At 42.1% G+C, this 14,001-nt stretch overlaps 1 protein-coding gene across 1 annotated transcript in view; it reads right to left on the bottom strand.

Annotated features, from left to right (window-relative positions):
• Nucleotides 1-1,111: 1,111 nt before the first annotated feature.
• Nucleotides 1,112-14,001, bottom strand: part of LOC108789240 (protein diaphanous homolog 3-like) — a 127,459-nt gene continuing 114,569 nt past the window's right edge. Inside the window, exons 5-6 of the mRNA XM_018559202.1 lie at nt 3,802-3,932; nt 1,112-1,154 (exon numbers count right to left, since the gene is read on the bottom strand). Of these exons, the coding sequence (XP_018414704.1) occupies nt 1,112-1,154; nt 3,802-3,932 (174 nt within the window). The remainder of the gene's footprint in view (nt 1,155-3,801; nt 3,933-14,001) is intronic.

Raw genomic sequence — 14,001 nt, 5'->3', positions numbered from 1 at the left:
GCTATCCAGATCGCTTTTTAGATCTACGGACATTTCCCCCTTCCCCTCGCCTATGACCCCAGTGATCGGCGACCCAGACTTCCCGCCCGGTGTTCAAGACCCCCGCTTCCGGGAAGCCAACAAGTTCCGCGTATACGACTTACACCCCTCTGGCCGGTGGCTATCGGTCGGTGAAATTTCCAACCTGACAGACCCTCCATTAGACCACTGGAGCTCCCTCCAACTATGGCACTCCATGCTCTCTATTCCCAGTCACCACCGGCTCTCCAGGCCCCTTACCCCATTTGAGAAAGTCTGCAAGGAGGAGATACCCACCCGTCACGCGATCTCCCTCCTGTATTCCATGCTGATATCCCCCCCTCCAGAGTCTTACCCGACATTCCTGGCCAAATGGGAAAGTGATTTGCGCACCACTTTCACGCCGGCCCAAAAAGACCGTATTCTCCACTTGGCACATCATTCCTCTATTGCATCCAAGACCCAAGAGTTGGACTATAAAATAGTTTCATGGTGGTACCGGGTCCCAACAGCCCTTCACATTATGTACCCTCAAGTTCCATCTGTATGCTGGAGGTGTCAGAACGCTCCAGGCACGTTGCTACATATATTCTGGTCCTGCCCTCTATTGCTCCCGTTCTGGGGGGAGGTGACTGCCGTTGTGAGGGACCTGGTGATGGTAGACTTGACGGACAACCCTGCTGCATGCTTGCTACACCTAAACAACATGTCCACCAGAAAATACAAAAAATCATTGTCTAGACACCTCTTGAATGCTGCACGTCTATGTATCCCACTGTTGTGGAAGCAATCTAGATGCCCCTCTTTCGGTCTCTGGCTTGTTAAGGTTAATGAGATCTACGTGATGGAAAATCTGACCTCTACGCTCCAGAACACTGAGGAGCTCTTTCGGGACACTTGGAGACCCTGGGCAGCTTTTCAGGACACCGATGCCTACCACCAGGCCATGACCACGACACCTTCCTAAGTCCAAGCGGGGACAGGAATACTACGTTCTAGATACCTAACCTCGCTACTTCCCCCCCAGCCCCCCTGGCCTCTACTACCCTCAGCTCTCTCCCGCTTGCCTTTCCCTCTACCCTACACTGTCCCCTCAGCCTGACTTCTCCTCATCGATACCACATATAAGCAAACACCTGATGCACGAATCACGGAGTGATTGAACCTGCCAACTAATCTAGGTTTGCTTACCAATGCCAATTGTCCTCATACCTGTGGCCGCGCTAAGCCCAAACTAGCCTGACAATCTATTGCCTGAGCTCTGACATTATTGAACAATACTGTTCGTCTGTTCTTTTTCCGGCTAATGTTGTATTGTGGCACGCGCGGCTATCAGGGCCGTATAACATCTGCTCTGTTGGGCCCAATAGCCTTTTATGTTCTTGTTCCGCACAATGTGACAAGTGTACTTCCCTACCCCAAATACATGTTGAAACTACTGTCATGCTGTTGAGACGTTGTCTCCTAATATTGTTGTATCATTTTGATGTACAATAAAGTTGATTCTTGATTTTAAAAAAAAAGCAGTTTTAGAGCAGATAGAAAACAGCGATAGTAAATTAGAAAACAGCGATAGTAAATTAGAATCACTTGCCGAATTGAGTGATAGCGATTCGTTGGGAAATTCGTCATCAGACATAAAGTGGCGACAACGACGATTCTGCGACCAAACTCAGTGATGTGGGAACTTGGTACTCTATTGACTGTGGTACGGATCAGGCAGCGCCCCCAGAATTCCCATTTACTGGACCATTTTTTTAATTATTATATTATTATTTTGTATAAGTATTTATTATATTATAATGTCTTATAATTATTTATTATATGATTTCGTGTTTCAAACTTTATCATACCCAGGATGTCTACTGGACTCTTGTTTGGACAGATTTAGGTGAGTTATTCCTAAGATTTACTAAGAATTACAGGCCTACAATATAAAACAACAAATTGACATGAAAAACAATGTACCGCTTTGGCATGCTAAAATCCTGCATAATCATACCGCCAGGGAGGTTAAACTAACTCACATCAGTATACCACACGGATGGTGTATTGACTCGGGTGCAACGAGCCACATGACAAGTGATGAGACCTTCTTCACAGAAATTGATTTCAGTGCAAAGGACAAAGTTTCCTAGCAAATGGGAAAAGTATTACTGCAGAAGGTAAAAGTCAAGGATTCTTAAACTGTATCACACCGTCAGGAGACAAGCAGAGTATCCTCATGAAAAATGCACTGCATGTCCTAGACCTAGAAGAAAGCATTCTATCAGTGAAAACCTTTGCTAATACTGGTCTCGCAGTTCATTTCCGAGATGACAAATGTACAATCTGAAACAATAAGCAAATCAGACTCATCACCGATACAATGATACAGACTCATCACCGCAGACAAACAAGCCAAGACAGCCACTCAACAAATATATCCACCTATGGCACAGATGACTAGGGCAGAAGCCATAAGACATTATAAAGAGAGGCTTATCAGAAGATAATACCATACTGCCCTGCCAAATGCTCATGACATGAAAATGCAGCATGGAAGCGAAGGCCACACTTACCCCACTTCCACAGGCACTCAAAGAAAGACCACCTACCTCATGGAGCTCCTATATAGTGAAATGTGCCGACCAATGAAAACTCCCACATCAGACGGGAACAGATATCTACTGACTTTCATTGATGATTATTTCAGGTACACGACAACTTATCTGATGAAGCACAAGAAAACTTCAAGAGTTTGTAGCCATGTCCAGCCACAAATTCCAATGGAAACCAGGAATTATACACACCGACAATGGAGGGGAATACATCGGTAAGGAAGGGGAATCAAATTTAAAGAAACAGGGTATAGTACACCAGACCACCACACCATACACTCCTGAACAAAATGGTGTAGCAGAACGGGAAATTGCACTTTTACAATACTATAGATACAATACTTACAATACTAGTCAAGACAAAATGGTAAGTAGGGCCCTGCCCGTGAGAGCTTACAATCTAAAATAGTTAAATATCAAACTCAGCATGGGCTCCAGCAGTGTGACATTTAGCTCAAGTAATCATGTGATTCCATTGTAGGCCTAATAGGAAGGTATCTTAAGGTGCCCATACACCTTACGACCATCGCACAACTTTTGTCTTGCGATGGTCGTAAGCCTTTTAAAAGCTCCTACGATCTGCCCATCTTGGACGGCCAGATCGTACTTGCGATCATCGAAAGCCCGCCCCGCCGAGGGTCGTGCTTCCGATGACCGCAGTGAGGGGCGGGCTTCCCATCACTGCAAACGGGCAGTGTGCGCGTGCGCACACCGGCCCGTTTGGCAGTTGTCCAACAAGCAGGCCACTAGCGAAAACCCGTGCGATTCTCGGCGGGTTGTTAAGCCTGCTTGTTCGACGGAAGACGTGCGACCGTACAGTAGAAACGGTCGCACGCCTTCCATACACTGTACGATTATCGTACGATCGTGGGATTGCCCGCGATTCTCGTACGATAATCGTACAGTGTATGGGCACCTTAAGAAAATGAGAGAAAAAAAAAAAAGATAAAAGAGAGCTTTATCTCTAATTTTACTGTCTGCAAACATAATTCATGTGAGCCATCAAAGATAGTAAAACTTTCATCATTCTTCTTAACCTACAGATAAAATAAATTACACATAAAAGAAATGCATTTCTTGAAAAAATAAGGCAATGTCATGGAAAGACACCGAGAAGAAGTGTACAAGTTTGAAAATAAAACTTTAACATGAGATCACTTATAGTTAAATTCTGGTACATTACCTGACAGGATTGCTGGTCAGGGAGACTCGAAGGGAGTCTAAGTAAGAGACGAGCCTTTCATCTGTAGAGCCCGTTTTCAATTCATGAATGAATTCCTGTGGTGAGATCTGTCTGCTGCTTTTTAGGCTACCCTGAAAACAGATAGAATTCATACTGAGAAACCATCTCTAAAGTAAAACCACACGAATGCATTACAGAAGGAGGGGGAAAAAAAACTTTTTGCTGTTTCTGAAAAAAGGTCCTACTGAGGGAAGCAGACTTTGCACTCCGTTCATTATTATGCTTTCTCAAAACACTTCAATAGTCGAGATAATAATTTGATAATTCAGATGAGAGTTTTAGTCATAACTAAATCATCGTCAAACTAGCAGATTTTGTCCATTGATATTGTGGTTTAAATGTCATCTAAATAAGGGCCTAGTTTAAAGTTTAAAGACAGATTCAAGAAAACAAGTGAATAGTCATGCTAAGAAACAGTGCAATGGTGTTTGTAAGAAAATTCACTATCGCTTCCTTCACCTGATCTCTCTATAATTCACTGTAACCACAAGTCAGTGAACACCTCACAAGTCCAATGTGTACATGCTTTCCGGAGCCTGTGCTGTCTGCTTTTCATATAACTAAATCGCACTCAAATTTGCAAGGAAGATTTGAATCTAAATGTGGCTAAAGGAAATGTCTTTCACTATGTAAGAGACTGTGAGGGACTGCAGTGTTAGCTGGTTAACAATAAAGCAAGAATGTGCCCATTCAAGAATAGGCAAAGTTTTAAATATTTAAAAAAAAAAAAAGATAGCTGTGTCTATAAGAAAATGTGTTTAATTCTGTACTAAAGGAGGAAATAAATGCGTTCTATGTGCAGGAGAGTATGTCAAGGTGCGCAAAAGGTATGACGAGAACTATGTTTAGGTCAATGGTGCAGAAGGATATCACAGCAGGTAGCATGTGCAGGAAAGTAGTGTTGCCGGGTATACAGGTGAAACTCGAATAATTAGAATATCGTGCAAAAGTTAATTTATTTCACTAATGCCACTTAAAGGTGCAACTAATATACGAGATAGACTCATATGATGATTATGGCTTACAGCTCATGAAAACCCCAAATCCACAATCTCAGAAAATTAGAATATTACATGCAATCAATAAAACAAGGATTGTACATAGAACAATATCAGAACTCTGAAAAGTATAAGCATGCATATGTACTCAGTACTTGGTTTGGGCCCCTTTTGCAGCAATTACTGCCTCAATGCGGCGTGGCATGGAAGCTATCAGCCTGTGGCACTGCTGAGGTGTTATGGAAGACCAGGATGCTTCAATAGCGGCCTTCAGCTCTTCTGCATTGTTCGGTCTCATGTCTCTCATCTTTCTCTTGGCAATGCCCCATAGATTCTCTGTAGGGTTCAGGTCAGGCGAGTTTGCTGGCCAATCAAGCACAGTAATCCCACGGTCATTGAACCAGGTTTTGGTGCTTTTGGCAGTGTGGGCAGGTGCCAAGTCCTGCTGGAAAATGAAGTCAGCATCCCCATAGAGCTCGTCTGCGGAAGGAAGCATGAAGTGCTCCAAAATCTCCTGGTAGACGGCTGCGTTGACCCTGGACTTAATGAAGCACAGTGGACCAACACCAGCAGATGACATGGCTCCCCAAATCAACACAGACTGTGGAAACTTCACACTGGACTTCAAGCATCTTGCAGTGTGTGCCTCTCCATTCTTCCTCCATACTCTGGGTCCTTGGTTTCCAAATGAGATGCAAAATTTGCTCTCATCAGAAAAGAGGACTTTGGACCACTGAGCAACAGACCAGGTCTGTTTTTCTTTAGCCCAGGTAAGACGCTTCTGACGTTGTTTGTTGTTCAGGAGTGGCTTGACAAGAGGAATACGACATTTGAAGCCCATGTCCAGGATCCGTCTGTGTGTGGTGGCTCTTGATGCACTGACTCCAGCCTCAGTCCACTCCTTGTGAAAGTCCCCAACACTTTTGAATGGCCTTTTCCTGACAATCCTCTCCAGGCTGCGGTCATCACTGCTGCTTGTGCACCTTTTTCTTCGACACTTTTCCATTCCACATAACTTTCTATTAATGTCTATTCTATTAATGTGCTTTGATACAGCACTTTGGGAACATCTAACTTCTTTTGCAATTACCTTTTGAGGCTTTCCCTCCTTATGGAGGGTGTCAATGATGGTTTTCTGCACTACTGTCAAGTCAGCAGTCTTTCCCATGATTGTGACTCCTACTGAACCAGACTGAGAGACCATTTAAAGGCTCAAGAACCCTTTGCAGGTGCTATGGCTTAATTAGCTGATTAGAGTGGGCTCACTCCAGTACGAGCAATCGCACTGCAGGCAAGAGGTGTGTTTGGGGTGCCATTGAAATGAATGGCACCCAAACCGAATACACGTTTTGTATTTTTTAATAATTGTATGCATTATATTAGACATTTTATTAGTTTCATGGATTTAAAATAATCTGAATTGAAAAAACTCCAAGCCAATATAATAAAATAACCAAACTTACATTTCAAACACACCAAAATTAGACAAAAAATACAATGACAATGATATATTATAAATAATAAAAAAATATATAAGCCTGGTCACCAGTTTAGAGTTAACAATGAATATTGGAATGAATGGCACCTCAACGCACATCGCGCTTGGATAGCTTAAGCCAGGGAATAACAGCAGGTGGCGACAGATTGCACAGTAGGCAACCAGATTGCACAGCAGGCAGTGGTCAGGTGCAACAGCCAGCCCGCTATTAGCCATTTCAGATTGCAATAGCTAATAGCAGGCTGGCTATTGTACCCACCCACTGCCTGCTGTCAATCAGGAGAGGAGAGAACTGAAGGAGAAAGTTCTCCTTCAGGTCCTTCTCTGCTGATTCACAGCAGGCAGGTGCACTAACCAGCCTGTTATTGGCTATCTCAAATTACAATAGCAGGCGCTGGCTATTGCACCCGCCCACTGCCTACTGTCAATCAGCGGAGGACCTGAAGGTTAATCCAGAAAACAGGACAATTTTATTTATTTGAGGTATCTATATAGCGCCGACAATTCACGCAGCGCTTTACATAGTTACACATTCACATCGGTTAAGGTAGAAGAAAGACAGATGGCTTTAGGATTCAAAACAATCTTGTCTCTATGAAATACAAGGAAACATTCCTTACATGGTAAGACGCCAAACGCAACAAGAAAATCGACCATGTGAGTGAGTGCACAGGGGAAGATCCCTGATGGGCTGAAAGGGTAGTTTATGGAGCATTGACAGAACCAGATTTAGATCATATGGTGACACAAGGGAACAAAAAGTTGAGCACATGCTGTACAAATGTAGTGCATATACCTATATAAATATAAAAAAATGAATGAAATATCCATTCCAAAACGCATTCCAAACTTACTGGAGGAAACTCCTATATACCAGAGGATCAATTTGGAAGACTGAGGAGAACTTGTACCAGAATGGGAGACTACGAGTCCCAAGGTGAAATACTTAAGCAAGAATTGATCCATTGAGGCTATTAGTGTCAGGTAACCACTGCCATTGTGCTTACAACGCTCCATACTATGTGTGTATATGAGAGGAATGACCTTCCACAGAGGCAGCAGGGAGCCAAGGATGTCCAGATGAGCAGTGTAGCATGGGTGAGGCCACAGAGCTGGCTGGAAGCATGAAGTCTGGTGCATGCAGTCAGTCTCTTTGTCAGGGCAGAAAAAGAAGCCACAACTTGAAAAATGGTGGCAACTCCACCCACTTTCAGGCTTATGGCTCAAGTGCCGCTAGTGAACTTGCGACCACAGGACACTATCACTTTAACCCTGTTGGGAGGTGGCAGAAATAAGGTATACTACCATGGGGCTCCTCAATAGAAGCTGGAAGGCCCTGATTTAGTGCAGCTGCTGTGGCCATAACGCACATAGAGCAACATAGGCAGGGACTGTAAACAATTTATTTTTGATATATGAAAAAGAGATCTTGATAAAACTGAGCCTTATTGGCGATGGAAGGGGTTATGCTGGGTTGTTCTAATAGCTTTTAAAAAAAATGTCTAGTCTCCTGAAGGGGACAGCATAATCTTATGTTCCTCAATACCATCATGTGCCCTTTGATGTATGATAAAGACATATTGATCCCTGGCAGATTTACTTTAAACTTAACATTTAGGCAAAACCCTTTAATAAGTTTTGGATAGAGTAGGGAAGGATTAGACCCCCTATCAATTTATTTCTGCCTGTGTCCCCATTAGGGACATTCACTCCTCTATAGGTACTGCTCACCATTGTCATCGAGAAAAAACATGAGGAAAGCCAACATTTTAGAGTTGTCCCCAGAACAAGAGGTAAGGTAGAAACCCTCTAATGAGGACACCTGTTTCAGGGGCAACAGTCCCCTCCTTTTGGGAGATTTCCTCTAACAACCTGTTGCATTTCTGGGACAGAAGTTAAGGAATGTTTCCCCAATGATAGACAGCAAAGAAATAAAAAAACTGGTAGGGATGTAATCCTTCCCAACTCTGTCCAAAACTAAAAGAAAAAACAAATGGCTATACATATACTTTATAACAGAAAAAGGTACAGATCATTACTGAAGAGCGAGCATCTTTGAACAACAGTTATTTGAAAATGTATGACGAGAGGTGATCAGATGAATTGCTTGCATGCAACCGCATACTGTATGGTTCCCATACTTACATACTTGCACATATGTATTTCAGAGAGGTTAAGAGTACGGGAAAAGTAAAGAACTTTGGTCTCTTCTTTCAAAATAAACCTGTTACACAAACTATCATCAGCCAAGTGCAAGTTCACTTTAATTCATACACTGCAATAATAGCCTAAAAGGTGTGTTCACTGAAAATAAACTACAAGTATAACACTAACCTGGTCAGCAGCCATAAAAGTTATTGCAGTGTCCATGAGTCCAAACACAAAACTACACAGCTAAAAGAATATATTCTCCAAGCTGTAAACAAGACACGCTAGATAAACTGTCATCTCATCTTTCTCTAACACTGATTACATTTTCCCAAGTAACAGACATTTGAATAAATATTATTTAGAGCAAATGGCAGGCTGGAATTATTTTCTAGCACAGTACTGAATTACAGATAAGAAGAGAAAACATGTAAATAGCTCAACAATAGAAACTTTCCACAGTGATGAGCAATAACGGTTGAAAGCTTGGAAAAGCTTATTAAATAAACATTGATTTCCTGATCTGCCAACCACTATTTAATGGTTGAATGAAGGATAAAAACCTACTTTGCTGAAAATCTGGTGGACAAAAACACACCCTGCTGCTCGCAGTCATTATTTCATTATTAGCCATGTGAATGCACAAGTTTATGGTGTTTTCCGTAAATCAGTCAGCGCACATGCAATGATGCTGTCGCCTGTGGCTTGTGGTATGCAAAGGACAAATATAATACAAGTGCACTGATAGGTGAAAAGACTGGATTAGCAAAAAATTGAAAACAATTTTTTTTTTTTTTTTGTGACTCTTAACGGCCTGTGTATAAAAGCTTTAGAAGAAGGACTTTGTCAAGTATTACTAAAAATATGTATAAATATTCATAACTTGCATAGCATTCCAAACGTGGCAAACCTAAAGTGGTTTTTTTAACCTTTTCACTCCACTTTTAACCTCAGGTGCCCAGACCATTTTTGCACTTGTTCACTTTTACTCTACTGTGCTTTTACACACGGGAAGATGATGCCATTGATTTTGTAGGTTCCGTGATAGTTGCGCTAATGATTAACAAAACAATATTTTAAAACAAATGCATTACTTTATGTACTTTGTGTTTGTAATATGTGTTTGTTTGGGGTTTTTTTTGTTTGGGGGGGGGGGTTTAACTGGGCTATCGCACACGGATTATTGTGTGTTTATATGTGCATTAACTTGCATTGCATTCATTTAAATGGTCGGACCAACATAATTCATGCCAAATGATGCAAATACCTTTTACAACACAACATTGGGGCCAAAGTGAAATATATCCTCCGATTACTGGACCCGGAAGTGATATGTATTATATACCTACCGGTGTCACTATTTACATTCTCCGGCCAGAAGAAGAAGCTGGAGAAGCAGATCTCTGCTTCCTCAGCTTCTTTGGGGTCCCCAGGTGTACATAACTACAAGTAGTCACAGAGCTACTTTCAAAGGACAGGGCACCGAGCTAACCATCAAAATATACTGTCCACTTACCAGAGTTGAGTACAAGTATATGTTAGGGCAACACTGACAAAAAAAAACAAAAAAACATTCAGCACATCTCTCGAATTCATGCTTTGCTTCCTTGTGTATTATCTCCTTAAAAACACTTCAGACAAAAAGTTTTCTTTAACTCTTGGCGCTAATGGCTGCCAGCTGAACAATCCACTTGCTGTTGCACACTCAAAGTTTTCAACAGTTTATCACAGTTTTTCACACAGACTTGAGGGGCTGCTCATCCAAGGCACAAACAAGAGGCCACACTGTTTGTTAACCCAACATGGTATCCCCCCGACTATGTAACACGGTAGCCACCGGTCACATCACCGTCCACCGACCGCAGTCAGCCAAGATTGACACGTTTCAGGGGCTAGCCCCCTTGATCAGAATCATAGCTTGCTTTCCCTGGGAGTGGGGTATAAGACTGGAAACCGACCAATCAGAGAAAATGTCTCCATTATGACTAGTCTTGGAGTGATTGGATCTACTGCAGCATTACAAGGGATTTGCTATTATACGACCGTATATGCCGCCCAATGATCACACAGCCTCTGGCTAATTAATGAATCAGCCCGACATTCAATTCCTGTGGAGATTTCAAATGCATGGAGTGATCTTATATTATGAGCTAAGCAGTACTTCAAACTTAGCACTGCTTATTACTCGGCAATCTGTATCCCATCTACCCACATCTCTCAAGAAAAATGGAATAAGAAGTGAACAATATAGTTCATAAAACATGTTACATTGGTAATTGCACTGTCATAGATGAATTGAAAATTAAAAAATTGAAGATAAAAATAATTTATGTATAAATTGTAACAAAAACTTTTTAAGACCAATAAAATGTCCCTAAATAAGACTGGCCAATACAACATGTGATAGCCCATTAGGGAGGCCTTTTGGACATAAAAACCGAAAATGATCATGTTACTGAAATAATTTAGTTGATGGATGCATATCCACATATAAAAAAGAGGAAGATTAGAACTTACAAAACTTATTCATTCTAAACCACCGTGTTACATAGTCGGGGGGATACCATGTTGGGTTAACAGACTGTGTGGCCTCTCGTTTGTTGTTAAAGCCTGATGAAAACATTTGTGAGTAGTTTTATCCCTTGTTTTATTTATTGTAATAAACGATTTTACACACGGAGGTGGCGCTCTGTTCCCTTTTGTTTCCTTAAAAACACTGTAAGAACAAAAAAATACCTAGCGATCTGCCAGAAATCCAGAGCAGTAAAAACACCCTGTTAAGGCTGAATAACACAGTGCCTTTGTTACACTGAAAATCCCAACCACTGTTGTCAGCTCTGCAATCTGGACTTCAGATCGCTGCCTATCTTTACCCCTCTCTTTCCAACAGCCATCTGCCCTTCTACCAATGCATACATGTATTTCTTTACTAGCAAAACAATGCTGCTGCCTGGAGTGGAGTCCTAACAGCCTCACAGTGTGTAGGGCAATGGATCTTGGGAGTTCTGGGGGGTGTGCCTATATCAATAGTAAGTATCCAAACCTCTGTTAACCTTAGTGGTGAGACAAGTTTTTTTACATGCTGGCTTGTGAGTGTGCCATGATAACATTCTACTATATCAATAGGAAGGTCCCAGTCAAAGATTTAAGGGTTACAGACTGGACATATTTGAGAAATCTAAAAGGCTACAAAGGGTTATAGTATTTTGTATATAATTACTGCATAAAATACATGGGCTCTAAGCTCTCCTTATAAAAAACACAGGGATTTGGGTCTCTATAGAATCATGCTCATCTTTGAGTTTACCTATTGATTTGTTAAAATGGATGTCTTCATAACAGAGGCCAGTAGTTTTAGCTTCTACCCTGACTCACTCGCTGGCCTTGTGGGATAGGTTACGTAGGCATGGTGATTTGGTCTCTTCCCAAACCCCTCTGGCCCTTTATTTGGAAATCCTGTGTTTCCCCCGGGTGTTCAGCCTAGAGCCTTCCAATGGTGGATTGATAAAGGATTATACAGAATTGGTGATTTTTTTTTTTTTTTAATATTGCAAACCGTTATCTTTGTCTTACTGTCAGAACACATTGCGGATGCTGCTTTCAGAAATGTTCTGCTTCAGGCAATTTTAACACTTTTTACACTCTTTGAAGGCTCCCAAGGCTGGTCATCCTTTGTTAAATCACTACAAACATTGGTGTTCCGGGACAGGTAGCCAGTGGGGTTTGTTTACTCTCCGCTTTGCAATTGCCCTGTTTACGAAGTTATCTTATATGTCCGCCTGGGAGGAAGAGTTGGGTTTTTCTATTCCCATTAACACATGGCAGCAATGTTCATCCCATTAAACCCTAGGCCTGTTGAATGTTTCCCTACTGGAAGTTAAAAGGAGAACTATGAGGTGAGTGCTTTTCACTCACCTCATAGTTCTAGCCGACCTGTGACAATGAGACTGTCACAGGTCGGCTCAGTAGATCGGGAAGTGAGCGAACACATACCGGCGTTCGCTCACCTCTCGATCCTGTCACAGCCCTCTGCCGTGACAGGGGAGGGGCTGGATTCCCCCCTCCCCGCTCCCATTCGCCAGCGCTGACTGGCGGATTGGACGGGGGAGGGGGCAGGTACAGCTGGCTCTGCCTCTAGATAGGCAGAGCCAGCTGTCACTCACGCAGCTGGGCAGATTCAGACATAATTGTCGGGATCCGCTTCAGCTGCGGCGTCTCAGTATACAGCGAGCTATAGCTCGCTGTATACTGAGCTTAGGGTGACGGGAAGACACTAGTTTGTGTCCTCCCGTTACCCTGAGAACTATGGGGAAAAGCCTTAACGCTATAGTTCTCCATTAACTATAACATTTTCTCTCGCTGGTATTTGGTGACCTCTAGACTGGTATTGATATTTCCAGGAACTAGTCCTCTATGCTTCCGAGGATGTGGTCATCAGGGAACCATGATTCATATTTGGTGGCAAGGTCCAAAGTTACAACCCTTCTAGAACAGATGTTTTGCCTTGCTTTTTGGGGTTCTTCGCATTAGGGTTCAGAAAAATCCGAAATATGTCCCATTGAATAAGCCAATTCCGAAAGTCTCTAAAGCACAAGGCCAACTTCTCCGTTTTTTTCTTTTTGTGGCCAAACTTTTTATTGCCAGAGCCTGGAAGGCACCATATGTCCCTTTTACGTATGTTAAATCCAAACTCAACTGGATCATGGTTAATGGAAAATTGTATAGCAATCTACAAGACAGACAACCTCAAGTTGAGGCAGTGTGGGAAACCTGGCTACAATACCAGAGTATTTATGTTGCCTTGTAATTGCTGGTCTATATATGGTATTAGTTGGCTGGGGGGTGGGGGTGTCCAGAGCCTAAGACTCTTTCATTTAGTTGTTTTGTTCTTTATCCACTTTTTTCTCATTCTCTGTTTGTGTCCCCCTGAGGATCGGGAGGGATATGAGAGTATAAATACTTTGTCATTATGTATCCCAGTTACGGGCACTTGTAATGTGTTCTCTAGTGAGTGCTCGGCTAACATATTAATTTTCATTGAGATTTTGTTCGTTTTTTCGTAACTATGACACCATTTCTGTTGCACTCTTACCAAGTAGGAATATGGTTCATGTTTTCTATTGTTCATTATTGCCCTCACGGGTGAACCATCCTTACTCTACTGTTGTATTCTTTGTATATTTGAAAATGGTCTTTCAAAAAAACTGAACAAGAAAAAGAAAAACAGGGATTTGGAAGATTCCATAATCCCAAAGAACAACTACACATAATCCTTGTTTTTTGTCCATTTGAAAGCAACCTCAATCTATGCACCAATTTATTGCCTGTACACAATACACACTGTACATTATATACTGCTGAAAGCAATTCATTTTATCATTAGGACAGACATTCTAGATGATTCTCAGTGAGCAGCATCATCTGACACTTGAAAGTCTGATCATTGCACTAGTCTACTAAACACTGATATTTCCCCCCCCCCCCCCCCCCCCACAC

The sequence above is a fragment of the Nanorana parkeri genome, unplaced genomic scaffold (genome assembly GCF_000935625.1).
Source record: "Nanorana parkeri isolate BGI_ZX_2015 unplaced genomic scaffold, ASM93562v1 scaffold381, whole genome shotgun sequence".
NCBI classification, from domain to species: Eukaryota; Metazoa; Chordata; class Amphibia; order Anura; family Dicroglossidae; genus Nanorana; species Nanorana parkeri.
Note: the sequence above shows the minus strand (reverse complement) of the source record. Positions and strands in the feature narration are given on the sequence as shown.